Source organism: Eulemur rufifrons, chromosome 15 (assembly GCF_041146395.1).
Source record: "Eulemur rufifrons isolate Redbay chromosome 15, OSU_ERuf_1, whole genome shotgun sequence".
In the NCBI taxonomy this organism is placed as follows: Eukaryota; Metazoa; Chordata; class Mammalia; order Primates; family Lemuridae; genus Eulemur; species Eulemur rufifrons.
This window is the reverse complement of record NC_090997.1, coordinates 11,279,094-11,293,242: the sequence shown is the minus strand read 5'-3', so window position 1 is coordinate 11,293,242 and position 14,149 is coordinate 11,279,094. Positions and strand designations below refer to the sequence as shown.

Sequence of the window (14,149 nt, the reverse complement as noted above, 5' to 3'; positions counted from 1 at the left end):
AATTATATGGACAACTAAAATATATATATACAAAAAATTAGCCGGGCATGGTGGCACATGCCTGTAATCCCAGCTACTTGGGAGGCTGAGGCAGGAGGATTGCTGGAGCCCAGGAGTTTGAGGTTGCTGTGAGCTAAGCTGACGCCACGGCACTCATTCTAGCCCGGGCAACAGAGTGAGACTCTGTCTCAAAAAAAAAAAAAAAAGAGTGGAATGTGTTATCATTGCCACCTAAAATGCTCTGGTGTGCTACCAGGGGTATTGTGTCACATTGGGACACACCACTCCAACTCATCCCCCAGACTTTCCCTGGGTGCCCCTTCCTGTCCCTTCTTACTCCCATTTACTCTCTGAGCTCCTGCAATCACATTTCTTCCACCATACTGTTTCATGGAATTCAGGTGACCAGGACCACCAACCCCCACCAGTCCTACCCAGTCAGCCCACCCTTCCCATCACACACAAACCACCCTGCCTACCTCTGGTGAGTGTTGCACAAATGCCTGGGTAAAAGTCTTACCTTGATGACATCTTAGGATTCCTCCACTATGTAGGATCATCATAGTCATCCATGTTAGACTGGAAGCTCTTACAAGGGAGGCTTCTCTGACCCACCTCCAGTATGTCCTAGGGCATCCGAAAGCCTCACTGAGGCCTGGAAAGCACTTGATAAGGCCCTTGATTGTTAATGATCACAGCTATCTTTATTGACCACTTACTATGAGCCTGGCATCATTGTGGGGGCTTTCCCCATATTAATCCTTGCACTCACCCTATGACATAGGTGTTACTACCATCCCCAGTTTGCAAATGAGAAGGCTGGGACAGAAAAGTTATCACGCAGCTGGCAAATAGCAGAGCTAGGGATCAAGCTAAATCCAGAGTTCCCTTACCTAATGACTATGGTAAATCAATGCCAGCGCTATCTCAGACCTACAGTGAGGAATGCTTCCCAGCTGAGAGCCAGAAGACAGAGCTCTTTGCCAGGTGTTTGCTATAGCAGGTTACCCTTCCACACCTGAGGCCCAGATGCTTCCCTCACCCTTACCGGTGGAACAGGAATCTCATGCAGAATGATAGAACAGGAAAGCCTCATCTATTCAGAATCCAGGTAGCCAGAAAGAGGGAGAAAAAGCAAAAGTGTAAATATATAGGTTGTATTCTTATTTTATGAAGAGAGACTTGACAGGTTCAGGCCAGTACCTGAGGTTTGTTTTCATAAACAGCTTATGAGCTAGAATTGCAAACTGCTCGTTGTCCCTCAGATCCGGCCTAGAGACCATCATGTGTGGCTTGCCTTGTTGTTTTGTTGTTGTTGTTTTTCAACTGAAGCAATAGAGATTTTGTATTTGAAGAAATATTTCCTTTGGGAAACAGGGAATATATGGCAACACTAGTTACCATGGTGTAGCCGAAGTCTAGAGCCAAGCGGCACCTCCTGGGCTTTGGATGGGACACGTACTGCTTGTTCACTGCGTCCAGCCCCAGCACCCCCTACCCGTCCCTTGCCATGCGCAAACTGCCATTTATCGTGTGGCTTGTGCTGGTGTTTTTCTTACATTCAGTTTGTTTTATTCATTCAAGAAAGATTTATTGAACATCTGCCATGAGCCAGGCACCATTTTGTTTTGATGGAGTGGTGGAGGAGCAAACTGTAACAGAATATGTCATATATACTATGTTAGTGAGCAGTGGTAAGCAGAAAAATAAAGCAGTGAAAGGGCATAGGAAGCGTCAGGGCTGGGGAGCTGGCATGAAAAATTTAGGTAGGATGGGCCGGGCGCGGTGGCTCCAGCCTGTAATCCTAGCACTCTGGGAGGCCAAGGCGGGAGGATCACTTGAGGTCAGGAGTTCAAGACCAGCCTGAGCAAGAGTGAGACCCCCCCCATCTCTACTAAAAATAGAAAAAATTAGCCCAGCAACTAAAAACAGAAACGAAAAATTAGCCGGGCATGGTGGTGTGTGCCTGTAGTCCCTGCTACCCAGGAGGCTGAGGCAGGAGGATCCCTTGAGCCCAGGAGTTTGAGGTTGCTGTGAGCTAGGCTGATGCCATGGTACTGTAGCCTGGGCAACAAGAGAAAGATTCTGTCTCAAAAAAAAAAAAAAAAAATGTAGGTAGGGTAGCCAGGAAAGGCTGTAAGAGGAATGCAACTCTCGAATGACCTGAGGAAGTGAGGGAGTGGGGCCAGGTGGATATCCGGAGGCAGAACATTCCAGGCAGACAGAATAGCAAGTGCAAAGAGAACATGTATGCCTGGCATGTTCCACGAGCAGTGTAGCCAGAGCACAGTGAGAGAGTAGTGGGAAATGGGGTGGGGGTGCAGGTCATGTAGGGCCTTTGGCAATGACTCCAAGTGAAATGGGGAGCCACTAGAGGGCTGCTTTGTTGCGACTAGAGTGGAGGGGGCAAGGGTGGATCAGGGAGACTGGCAGGAGGCTACCACTATCATCCAGGTAACAGGTGACACAACTTGGACCAGGTGGTAGCAGCAGAAATAGAGAAAAGGACTGGAGATGTATTTTGGACAGAGAATCAGCCAGAAATGGGTAATAGGTTGGATGTTAGGGATCAGTAAGGTTGAGGAAGAACTGGAGAGGTAGCAGAGGAGGAGAAAGAAAGAGAATGGATTCTGGAGGTATTTTGAAAGTAGGTCCTCTGTGATCTGCTGATGGAGGGATGTGGGATTTGAGAGAGAGGAATGAAGAATGACACCGAGTGTTTGGTCTGAGCAATTGGAAGAATGGCGTTGCGGTTCTCTGAGATGAAGAGTCCACAGGAAGAGCAGGTTTGTTGGGGAAAGATTAGGATCTTAGTTTTGGAGTTGAGTTTATTAATAATATGCCTATGGGACACCCATGTGGAATGCCGAAAAGGCAGCCTCCTATGTAAAACAGAAACAGAAAACAGACCAATTCACATGCCAGCTCTGATTTGCTAGTACTGCCTGAAGTGCTGTGTTGAGATTTTAAAGGTTCATCCAGATTCAGTGTCTTGATCAATACTGAAGCCTGTCTTGGGTAGGTAAGAAATGGTGAACTCTGGGTATAATAGTCCATTGGAGAGAGAAAAGAAAATGTGAAAAATTGTATTCGTATGTATTTTTGTCTTATCCTTTTGACATTTCTTAGTATATTCTATAATGTATATAATATATTAAAATAGCAATTATGGACATAGTTTATAAATTAGGTATTCTGTGTATATTGGAAGAGTGCTCAGTTTTTACTGATAGGAATGGACAGGCACAAAGTTTTGAAGATTACTGATGTGAAGCATTGTACAAATATAACAGATGCTCAGAATAGTGACCTGGAATACTATAAGCACTAAAGTACCTCCTGAATTCTCAAAGCAAAAACTTAAATATATTCAGTTTGGTTTAATGCTTGATTTTTTGTCACAACAAAATACATGTTCTGTCTAAATAAGACAGAACATCACCTATGCGATATCGCTACCAAAAATGTTCAATCTGCATCTAATCAGGAGAAAACAATAGACAAATCCAAATTAGAGTACATTGCATAAGATATCTGTCTTTCAAAAATATCCATGTTATCAGAGACTTTTTTTAAAGTCTCAGAAACTGTTCTATTAATAGATTAAAGGAGTTTAAAGAGTTAGGGTAACTAAATGCAAACATGATCCTTGATTGGGTCTTGGGTTGCAAAGGAAAAAACCTATAATTATTGGATATTATTGGAAATCAGGGGACTTTGCATTTGGATTGCTTATGGTATTGTATTAGTGTTAATTTTTTAATTGTGATAATTTTTTTTTTTTGGTCATGTGGGAGACTGTCCCATTTTTAGGAGATACAGGCTGAAATAGGATGAAGAGTCATGGTTTCTGTGAGTCAGTCTCAAATGGTTCAACAGACACATGAATTTAGGCAAGGGATATGGTCGTGTTTACTATTCTTGTAGCTTTCCTGTAGGTTTGAAATATTTCAAAATAAAAAGTTAGGGGAAAATGTTATGTAGGTTTTTTCCAATTCTCAGAAAACTAGGAAGTCCAATAATGGTCTATCACACGACTCTCAGTATACTAGGTTGTTTCATTGACTGGGACACTGTCTTCTTCGCCCTTTCTGAAGCAGATTTGCCAAGTATTCTCCACCACAGTAGTAATCACTGGCATTGTCATAGTCCAGGTGCCTTCACGTCTGTTGTATTATATTTATTATCGTGAATAGTCATATACATGAAGAAGTTTGTGCTTTTAAGTCCCACAGTCACAACTAACTTTTAAAAAAGTGCTCACCATGTGTCAGGCACTGTTCTATGTATTTTATACAAATCAACCCATTTCATTCTCACAGTCACCCTAGAGGGGAGGTACCACTATTATTGCCATTTTCAAAAAAGGAAATTGAGGCACAGAGAAGTGGTATAACTTAACCAAAGTCGCACAGTCAGCGAGGGTGTAGTGGCAGAGGGTGTGGCTGCATTTAGCAGCCCGGTCGTCTAAGTTTGCTAGGAGTAGGGCTTTTGCTACTCAAACTTTTACTTTTCTCAGAGGGGTTATGGTTGCCTGTCCACAGCAGAAAGGCTACTCCTTGAGAGAGGGAATAATAATAGTAATAATAATTACAGAAAATACCATCTTTGAATACTCGCTTTGTGCCAGGAACAGGCAAGATGTTTTCCGCCTGCTTAGTCTTCAGAATACCTCTGTAGGGTGAGGGCTATTATTATCCCCATTGGACAAAAGAGGAAACAGGCAGAGAACTTCCAGTAATTCCCGCGGTCATAAAGCACGGAGCCAGGTCTTGAACTGAAAGCAGTCTGACTCCAGAGCCTTGTCACCTCCCTGTTTAGTACCCCTGCCCCCAACCCCAAGGCTGGCTTAGCTCTACCTGTCATCTCAATGGATCTGAAGGTAACTGAGCTGTAGAAAGTTGGCTTCTGGGTGATGGGCCACACTCATCACCTTGTTCACCCTCTCTGTTCTCAGATGGGGACACTTTAAGGATGAGGAGGGGGAGGAGGAAGAAAGTATTGTATCCTTCCTCCTCGGGGCTTCTCATTGGGCTGTGACATTCCATCTCACCTCTCCTCCAGTTTGCCATTTTATTGAGTGACTTTTCTAATTGAATGCACCTGGGCAGAAAGTCCTCTCCATATTGATTGTGGTCATTGCTTTGTCTTTACTTTTCCTTACAGGAGCAAAACAAGGGGAGCCCCTATTCCTTTGAGGTGGAGGTGACTGGTGAAGTTCCCAGGCAGATCATCCAATTGCCCACTAACTCCTTTGCACCTGCCCTGTGTCCAGCTCACCTGCCTCCTCAGTGGCCAGTCCTTGGTCCTGGAGGACCAGGGTGACCCGGCTCTGGTTATGGAAGTCCCAGCCAGGGGCAAAGCAGAAGTGTCTCTCATAAAGCTCTGCTCCCCGGGGTCTCCCTTCTCTGGGCTGCAGGTTCACACCTCAGCTTCCAGAACTGGACAGTCTCCATGTGTCCCTACCTCAATTAATAAATCAGCAACCAAAAACAATATGTACTCATGGGACAGCACGAGAGGCAGCAGGATGAAGTGGTTAAGAGCATGGACTCTGCAGCCAGACTGCCTGGGTTGAATCCTGCATCCACCACTTACCGGCTGTGTGACCTTGGGCTGGTTACTTAGCCCTCTGAGCATTGGTTCCCTTTTCTGTAAAATAAGGGAAAATAACAATATATTTCTCATAAGGTTGATGTGGAGATGAAATAATTTACTACATATCAAGTATGGGCAGTGCCTAGAACATTGTAAGCACTACACAAAGGGTTGTTACTATTGCTAGTGGTCACAAGGTGCTAGACCCTGCAGAGGAGACACAGGCTTATAGGACACAGTCCCTGTCTGTAAGGAGAGGTAGTGCAGCATTAATAAGGGTACAGTTTGGGGGAGCTAAGTAGACCTTCAGTGTGTTATTTAATCCCAACGTACCTCAGTATTCCCCTCTAAAAACAATTCTTAGAGGGCAAGATGGTGGATTGTAAACACTTTGCCCACTGCCAAGCACTTCGTTGGATCTCAATCCAGGTGAATTGTCTTCCCCTTCCAGGAGCTTACCCCCTGGCTGGGGGTAGAGAACAGGTCTAGAACTAGACAGCCAAATGTAGGCCATGTGCTGTGGGATCTGCAGGAGTTTGGGGGCCCGAGGTTTAGTTCCTGGAGCTCAACTGTTCCAGGGAGGCTTCCTGAAGGAGGACAGACCTGAGATGGGCCTGGAAGGACGAATAAATAAACTGAGAGGAGAGGACACTTGAGGTGGAGGAGATGGGGTGACCAGGCATGGTGTGGGGGCATTGAGGAGATGGGGAGGGCAAGGAGAGGACCTGCTCTGCTTTTAGAAGTCTGCAGAGAAGGCGATTGTGCTCCTCTTCCCTTTCCCACATCATTTTCTAGTTGGAGTTTTCCCTGCTATCTAATTTACATGCCTCTTGCTGTAGCTGAAGGCCAGTTCTCTCTAGAAGTAGAGGGCAGTAGTTATTTCTGACTGAATAAGCTTTTGGTGTCTTCCTTAGGGATCTTTATGCGTGATATTGGGGTAAAGACCAGATGAGATTTCTTACATGAAAGTGGCAGGGATTCTGAAGGCCAGCTCCCAGTGAAAGTATTTGGCTATGAATGACCAAAATAAGGCATTATCTAAAATGCAAGAACTAGGCCAGGTGCGGTGGCTGATGTCTGTAATCCCAGCACTCTGGGAGGCCGAGGTGGGAGGATCACTTGAGCTTGGGAGTTCGAGACCAGCCTGAGCAAGAGTGAGACCCCCCCATCTCTACTAAAAATAGAAAAAATTAGCCGGGCATGGTGGTGTGCACCTGTAGTCCCAGCAACTTGGGAGGCTGAGGCAGGAGGATCGCTAGCGTCCAGGTTGCTGAGAGCTAGGCTGATGCCATTGCACTCTGGCCCAGGTAACAGAGCAAGAATCTGTCTCATAAATAAATAAATAAAAATGCAAGAACCAAACCCAGGGATGCTTATAGCAGGGAAGTGAGTGAAATAGAGAACAGATTGTTAAGTCGGTGCTGTGGGACACACTGGCCAATCATTTGGTAAAATAAAGCTAGACACTCCCCCCCACAGTATGATACACTGACTAAATATAGGCAAAGATTTACATTTTTTAAAATAGGCCTTTATTGTAGGTACCCTTAACATGCAGATTTTGGGGCTTCATCACACACTTGGAGAATGAGAAGTTCTGAGGCAGGGCCTAAGCATCTGCATTTTCTGGGACTGCAAACTAGTACATCTGCTGTGGAAAGCAATATGGAGATACCGCAAAGAGATACAAGTAGAACTACCATTTGATCCAGCAATCCCATTACTGGGCAGCTACCCAAAAAAACAAATGACATTCTATAAAAAAGACATCTGCGCTAGAATGTTTATAGCAGCACAATTCCCAGTTGCAAAGATGTGGAAACAACCCAAGTGCCCATCAATACATGAGTGGATTAATAAAATGTGGTATATGTATACTGTGGAGTTCTACTCAGCCACAAAAAACAATGGTGATATAGCACCTCTTGTATTATCCTGGATAGAGCTGGAGTGCATTCTACTAAATGAAGTATCCCAAGAATGGAAAAACAAGCACCACATGTACTCATCATCAAACTGGTATTAACTGATCAACACTAAAGTGCACATACAGTAATAACATTCATCGGGTGTCGGGCAGATGGGAGGGGGGAGGAGGGGATGGGTATAGACACACCTAATGGGTGCGGTGTGCACCATCTGGGGGATGGACACGCTTGAAGCCCTGACTTGGGTGGGCCAAAGGGAATATAGGTAACCTAAACATTTGTACCCCTGTAATATGCTGAATTAAAAAATTTTTTTTTAAAAAAGAATCTGCATTTTCAACAAGCTCCGGGGTGATAAGAATCACATATAAATATTTCCTGGCCGGGCGCGGTGGCTCACGCCTGTAATCCTAGCACTCTGGGAGGCCGAGGTGGGCGGATCGTTGGAGCTCAGGAGTTCGAGACCAGCCTGAGCAAGAGCGAGACCCCGTCTCTACTAAAAATAGAAAGAAATTATATGGACAGCTAAAAAAAATATATATAGAAAAAATTAGCCGGGCATGGTGGCGCATGCCTGTAGTCCCAGCTACTCGGGAGGCTGAGACAGGAGGATCCCTTGAGCTCAGGAGTTTGAGGTTGCTGTGAGCTAGGCTGATGCCACGGCACTCACTCTAGCCTGGGCAACAGAGTGAGACTCTGTCTCAAAAAAAAAAAAAAAAAGAAATGTAAATGTCTAATAATATGCCAAAATAGATTATTACTAAGAAACTATTTTTCATTTTTCCAGTTGGCATCGTTGTTTTAAAAAATAGATATCTAGTATTGGTGGAGTAGATTGGGTCAGCCTTTCAGCAGGGAAATTTGGCAATAAGAACTGTATCAAAAGCCTTAGAATGTTTCATAACTTTAGGTTGAGAAATTCCACTTCTAGAAATTAATTCACTTCTAGAAATAATCATGAGTATGCACAAAGATAATACCACAAAAAAGTTTTGCAGTATTGTTTTTAATGGGAAGAAATAGCAACAATTTAAATTTCTTTTTTTTAATTTATTTAATTTAACTTTTTTGATTTCAGCGTATTACAGGGGCACAAATTTTTAGATTACATATATTGCCTTTGCCCCGCCCCGAGTCAGAGGTTCAAGCGTGTCCATCCCCCAGACTGTGCGCACTGCACCGATTAGGTGTGAATGTACCCATCCCCTCCTCCCCCCAACAATTTAAATTTCTAACAGTACAGGTTTTGAAAAATAAATTATGATACATTCACCCAGTGGTTTACTAGTAGCCATTAAAAATGATGTTGTAGAATATTTAATGACATGGAAAAATGTTAACAGTACTTTTGTTTTTAGTGAAAAAAGGTTACAGAACAGTTTGTGATGATCCCATTTAAAAATGGGTGTGTTTATTGATAGAACAAAGATTGGAAAAACAAACACTGACATTTTACTTTATTTATTTATTTTTTTGAGACAGGGTCTCACTCTGTTGCCCAGCCTAGAGTACCATGACATCAGCCTAGCTCACAGCAACCTCCAAATCCTGGGCTCAAGTGATCTTCTTGCCTCCGCCTCTCCAGTAGCTGGGACTACAGGCGTGCACCACCACACCCAGCTAATTTTTACTATTTTTAGGAGAGACTGGGTCTCACTCTTGCTCAGGCTGGTGTCTCACTCTTGCTCAGGCTGGTCTTGAACTCCTGAGCTCAACAGATCCTCTCAACTCTGCCTCCTGGAGTGCTAGGATTGCAGGCCTGAGCTACCACGCCTGGCCAACATTGACATTTTAAAGAGTTATCTATGAATGGTGAAATTGCAAGTGATTATTATTTTCCTTTTTTTGTGGCTTGTCGGTATTTTCCAAGTTTTCTACAATGCAAAAAAAACATTTTCATGATATGAAAACTACAATAATATTTATTGTATAAGAAAGAACAGTTAATTGAGAAAATAGCATAGAATTTGCATATTCTATATAGTATCATTTCTCTAGTTATTTCCTTAGTGAGTAAGGAAGGAAACACTTCCTTAGTGTCTCCCAAGACAGGAGGACTCCAGGAAAGGCAGGGATCCTCAAGGCCTCATCCCATCTGGAGCATTACTGGAGGTCTGCAGTCTGCCTGCTGATCATGTGGAATCCAGCTTCCGGCCCACCTACAAAGTAACCCAAAGTTTGGGAGGTTGAAGTCTGAGCAAGAAACTCCTTCAGAGAGAGGCCAGTTTCTCCACCCACAGTCTCCCCAAACAGAAATGGAGGCCGACTTTAAGGGCTTGTCCAACACCACACAACCAACTTAATAACAAGGCGAAACCTTGAATCCATGGCCTTTCCTTCCTGTTGCATTTCTGTAACATGCTGATTTAGACCATGGCTTTTCGTACTTTAAAGTGCACAGGAATCTAGTTAAAATGCCGATTCTGACTCAGCAGGTCAAGGGTGGGCCTGAGAGTCTGAATTTCTTACCAGCTCCCAGGGGATGCGGACCTATGTCGGGGAATCACAGTTTAGTATTAATACAGTGGTATGGAGTACAGAATCTGGAGCAAAGGGCCAGCTTCCCAATCTTGGCTCTTTCATGGGCCTACTCCGTGTGATGGTTACAGTTACTGTGCCTCCGTTTCCGAGTTTTCATGAAGGTTTAATAGTATTGTATATCAAGTACTTGGGAACAGCGTTCACTGAGAAGTAGCTCTTGTATTATTTACCACATTCCTTATAGCAAGCGGCCGGTGAAGTAGGGTTTAGCGAATGAATAAATGAATGAGAAAAGTTCTTTCCTGGGTGAGCACAGAGAAGAAAAATGGGAGGGCCCGTTGGTGGGGAAGACACCCAGAAAGTTCTCCCCACCCGGTGGTCAGGAGGGCCGGGGGTGCCCGGAAGCCGGCCGGCTCGCGCCTGGCGGACCAATGAGCGGCGGGGAGGGAGGGGCGAGCGGCCCGCCAGCCCTTTCCGTCTGGGCGCCGGCAGCCCCGCCCCTTGGAACGTTGCGACGTCCGAGCATTCCACGGTTGCTACATCGTCGCGAGGGGCGGGGCGCCTGTCAGGGAAGCGGCGCGCGCGCGGGCAGCGGGCGGGCTGGGGCTCCGCCGCGCAGTGCCAGCGCCAGACCCGCGCCCCGCGCTCTGCGACCCGCCGCCCGCGCTCTGACTCGCGAGCCCGCACTCCGGTCCTGCCCGCGCGCCGCCCGAGTATGGAGTTGCTGTGTTGCGAGGGCACCCGGCACGCGCCCCGGGCCGGGCCGGACCCGCGGCTGCTAGGGGACCAACGTGTCCTGCAGAGCTTGCTCCGCCTGGAGGAGCGCTACGTGCCCCGCGCCTCCTACTTCCAGTGCGTGCAGAGGGAGATCAAGCCGCACATGCGGAAGATGCTGGCATACTGGATGCTGGAGGTACCGCCCGGACGGGTCCCCCTCTCCCACCACCTCTGGCTCTGAACATACTGGGGCCTCCCTGTCGGGACATCCTGGTCCCAGCAACAATCTGCGGGATGCTCCTGTGGCCCAGACTCCCGGGGCCTGGCCTTTCACTAGGGCACCCTCGCCCGCTGCCTCTGTGGCGTCCCTTTCCCTTCCCCAGCCTTAATCGGCTTCTTCTGACTGTGACTGCCAGTCAATTGGCACCCTAAGTCTCTCTTCGGGCCAGGAAAGCGGCACAAGGGACACCCTCTCCTCTTCGGCTTCTCTCGGCGTCTCCTGCTTCCCTCCCCCGCCCAGTGTTCTCAGGAGAGCGCGCTTGGAAAACCCTGGGCCCGGCCGCCCCCGCCCCAGAGCCGGTTCCTGTGTCTGTCGCGGGGTTCTGGCGGGGAAGGCGGTGGGGGTGGCGCGCGCCCTGTTCCGGCCGACAGGGAAATGAAAAGTGCGGGAGGCAGCTGCAGGAGTCTCCTCCCTTCCCCTCGGGTGTGTGCAGTGGCGAGGGTAATGGGGGGTAATGTCCCAGTCCTCCCGCTACCATGGGTGACCCTTCCGTGCCACCTCCCCTCGCTGTGGGGGAGGGGAGTCCCTGTTTGGAATCCTTCATAAGGAGGGGCGCCTCTGCTTTACCACCCCCCTGCCCCACGCAAGGGACGAGGGGAGACAGCAACGCAGAGGAAGTGGGGGGCGTCGCATTGCGAAGGGCGCATCCTCCTTAGTTATTGGTCCTTGTCACTGTAAGTAGCTTACCCTCTCTCGTTTTTCGCTCCGTGTTCCACCTCCCTTCAGCGCCCCTCTCCCCCTTAATGCTGCTGTGTTTCCCATGCTCCTGCCCCAGCGGTGACTGTGCGCCCTCTCCCAGGTGTGTGAGGAGCAGCGCTGTGAGGAGGAAGTCTTCCCCCTGGCCATGAACTACTTGGATCGCTACCTGTCCTGCGTCCCCACCCGAAAGGCGCAGTTGCAGCTCTTGGGTGCGGTCTGCATGCTGCTGGCCTCCAAGCTGCGGGAGACCACGCCCCTGACCATCGAAAAACTGTGCATCTACACCGACCATGCTGTCTCTCCCCGCCAGTTGCGGGTGCGTGTGTAATTCCCCCCACCCCAACACATACTGTCTCCCCACTTCCCAGGAAAGGGAAAGCTAAGACTTCACAGAGGCTTTCTGCCCCCTGGAGAGGGAGCAAGGCAAGCCCCCTGAAGCATTTTTAGAAAGGAACTGGGTTGGGGGAAGAGAGGGCAGTGTGGTGTGCTGGTTAAGGTAGCCCTCACCGGGCTTGAGCTGCAGGCATGAACTAAACCCCCTCCTCCTGACCTCCAGGGGATGCCACTCCTTCCTGGTCTTTCCCCCAGATAGCAACAAGTCAAACTGCATGTCTAGCTCACTAGTACTTTGCCTCTGGGTTTACACAGCCACCATGAGTTATTTATTGGCAGCAGAAGGGCATGCCTGCACACCCCCACTGGAGTGGGGGAGTGGAATGTGCCTCATGTGGGGGAGGGGGGGCTGCCTTGGTTCAGTCTTTATCCCCGTGTGGACTTTGATAGAAAAGCCTCGCAGAGCAGATTAAAGCCAGGCCCTGATTACTTTAAGGAAGGGCTGAGTTGTTTCATCCCACCTTCTTTCCTTCCCCTTATATCCCAGAAGAGACAGCTTCTTCCTAATCCTCTCTTCCCTGGCCTTATTCTGAGGAACTGGAGCAGCTGCTTTGGGCCTGGTGGAAACATCTCTCCCTTTCCCCTTACCCAAAGGCCCAAGCCGAGGGACAGACAGGGAGCTGAGCTGCAGCTGCTTCCGATGTGATAATGGTGCCCCTCCCCCGGCCTGCTGACTCTGACCAAGGTCTTTCATAACCCTGTGGGGAGCTGCTGTCACTCCTGTGGTTTGGGAAGTGGCTCCCAGGGCCTCTTGCTGGGAACTTGGGCTGGTTTTTCCTCTGAGGCAGGGCAGGAAAGTCGCTCACTGGTTCTGTCCTGCCTCGGAAGCAGCCTGGGAAGGAGGTGGGGGAGCTGCTTGGATTTGGAAGAGGTTATTTAAGGCATGCAGATCATCTCCTAGGGGACCGAGGGGAGAGGGTGGGTGAGCTGGCACCTTCCTCTACCTTGCTCTGTGGCCGGCCAAGTCTTCTCCTGACCCTGAGAGGACTCTCTGGGCTCCATCTCCCAGGGAGGAGGGCAGCAAGCAGGCTGCTGTGATTGGCTGGCGGAGACGCCAGGGTACTGGGGCCCCCGGACTGCTGTGAGTCGAGGAACAGGATTCCTCTTCCTGCCAAGTAGCTCAGAGATGGGAGTAAGAGGCCGGAGTTGGGAATCCAGGAGGCTCCACAGCTCTTTGTGATGAATCTGGTAGTTTTGGGCAAGTCTGAAGGTGGAATTAGTTTCCAGGGCCAGAGAGCAAGATGTTTTTGCAGGGATTAGGGATAGAAGGTAGAAGGGAACTTCCTTTTTTGTGAGAAGATTGGGGCTATATATGTGCCTTTGTGTGAGGGGGATTTTTTAGAACACACAAAAAGTACTCATCCCTGACTCCTGCCTGAGCTGGGGGTGGAGCGTCCAGTAGACTTCCTAGAAGGTCAGAGTTGGAAGAGACCTCGGAGAACTCCAGTCAGTCCAAGTCCTTGTGCAGCAGAGGAAGGTGGAGGCCCAGGGAAGGAGGAGAGGGTCCTGCCTCAGCATTGCACTGAGCAGATACTGTAGAACCTGGGTCTTCTAGCTAGACCAGGTTGGCTTAAAAGTCAGGGATGTGACGAATGCTGCCAGCCACTGAAGCTAATCACTCCCAGGGGCATGTTCTCTGCCAAGTAGGGCTGGGATTCTCAGGGGTTGCCTAGATATGGGGGAGGGTAGCCACCTTCCTCACACAGGACTCCAGGACTCCACGCCTCGCCAAAGGGAGAGCCCCACTCCCAGTTGCCTTGTAGATAATTTCCTGGAGGGTAGGTCCTTTCTGTTTACTCCTGAGTTAGGAGTTTGGCTACTGGGACAAGTTCTGAAAGTAGAATCCTAGGTTCTCTGCCTTATTTCCAGTCCAGGCTATTTTCTTGGGGGCCCTGTGAGAGGCTTGGGGCTGATTAGAGAGGCTGACATCTAAGCTAGGGCTAGGAGAGAGACAGCTGTGGCTGTGGGCCTGGAAGAGGCTGGGTGGGGTTGCCATTTCTGCCTCAATAAGGAGTCAAACCCACAAGTTCCTTCCTGAGATAAAACAATGAAG

At 48.3% G+C, this 14,149-nt stretch overlaps 1 protein-coding gene across 6 annotated transcripts in view; it reads left to right on the top strand.

Annotated features, from left to right (window-relative positions):
- CCND3 (cyclin D3) overlaps positions 1-14,149 on the top strand; it is a 79,933-nt gene that overhangs the window by 62,398 nt on the left and 3,386 nt on the right. For 2 of the 6 annotated variants that reach the window (XM_069487699.1, XM_069487701.1), the window contains one exon: positions 11,804-12,019. The exons of 1 other annotated variant lie outside the window; for it this stretch is intronic. In XM_069487699.1, the coding sequence (XP_069343800.1) occupies positions 11,804-12,019 (216 nt within the window). Of the gene's footprint in view, positions 1-10,571; positions 10,921-11,216; positions 11,428-11,803; positions 12,020-14,149 lie in introns of those variants that run through there. 3 more of the 6 variants (XM_069487697.1, XM_069487698.1, XM_069487700.1) reach the window with 3 other exon arrangements.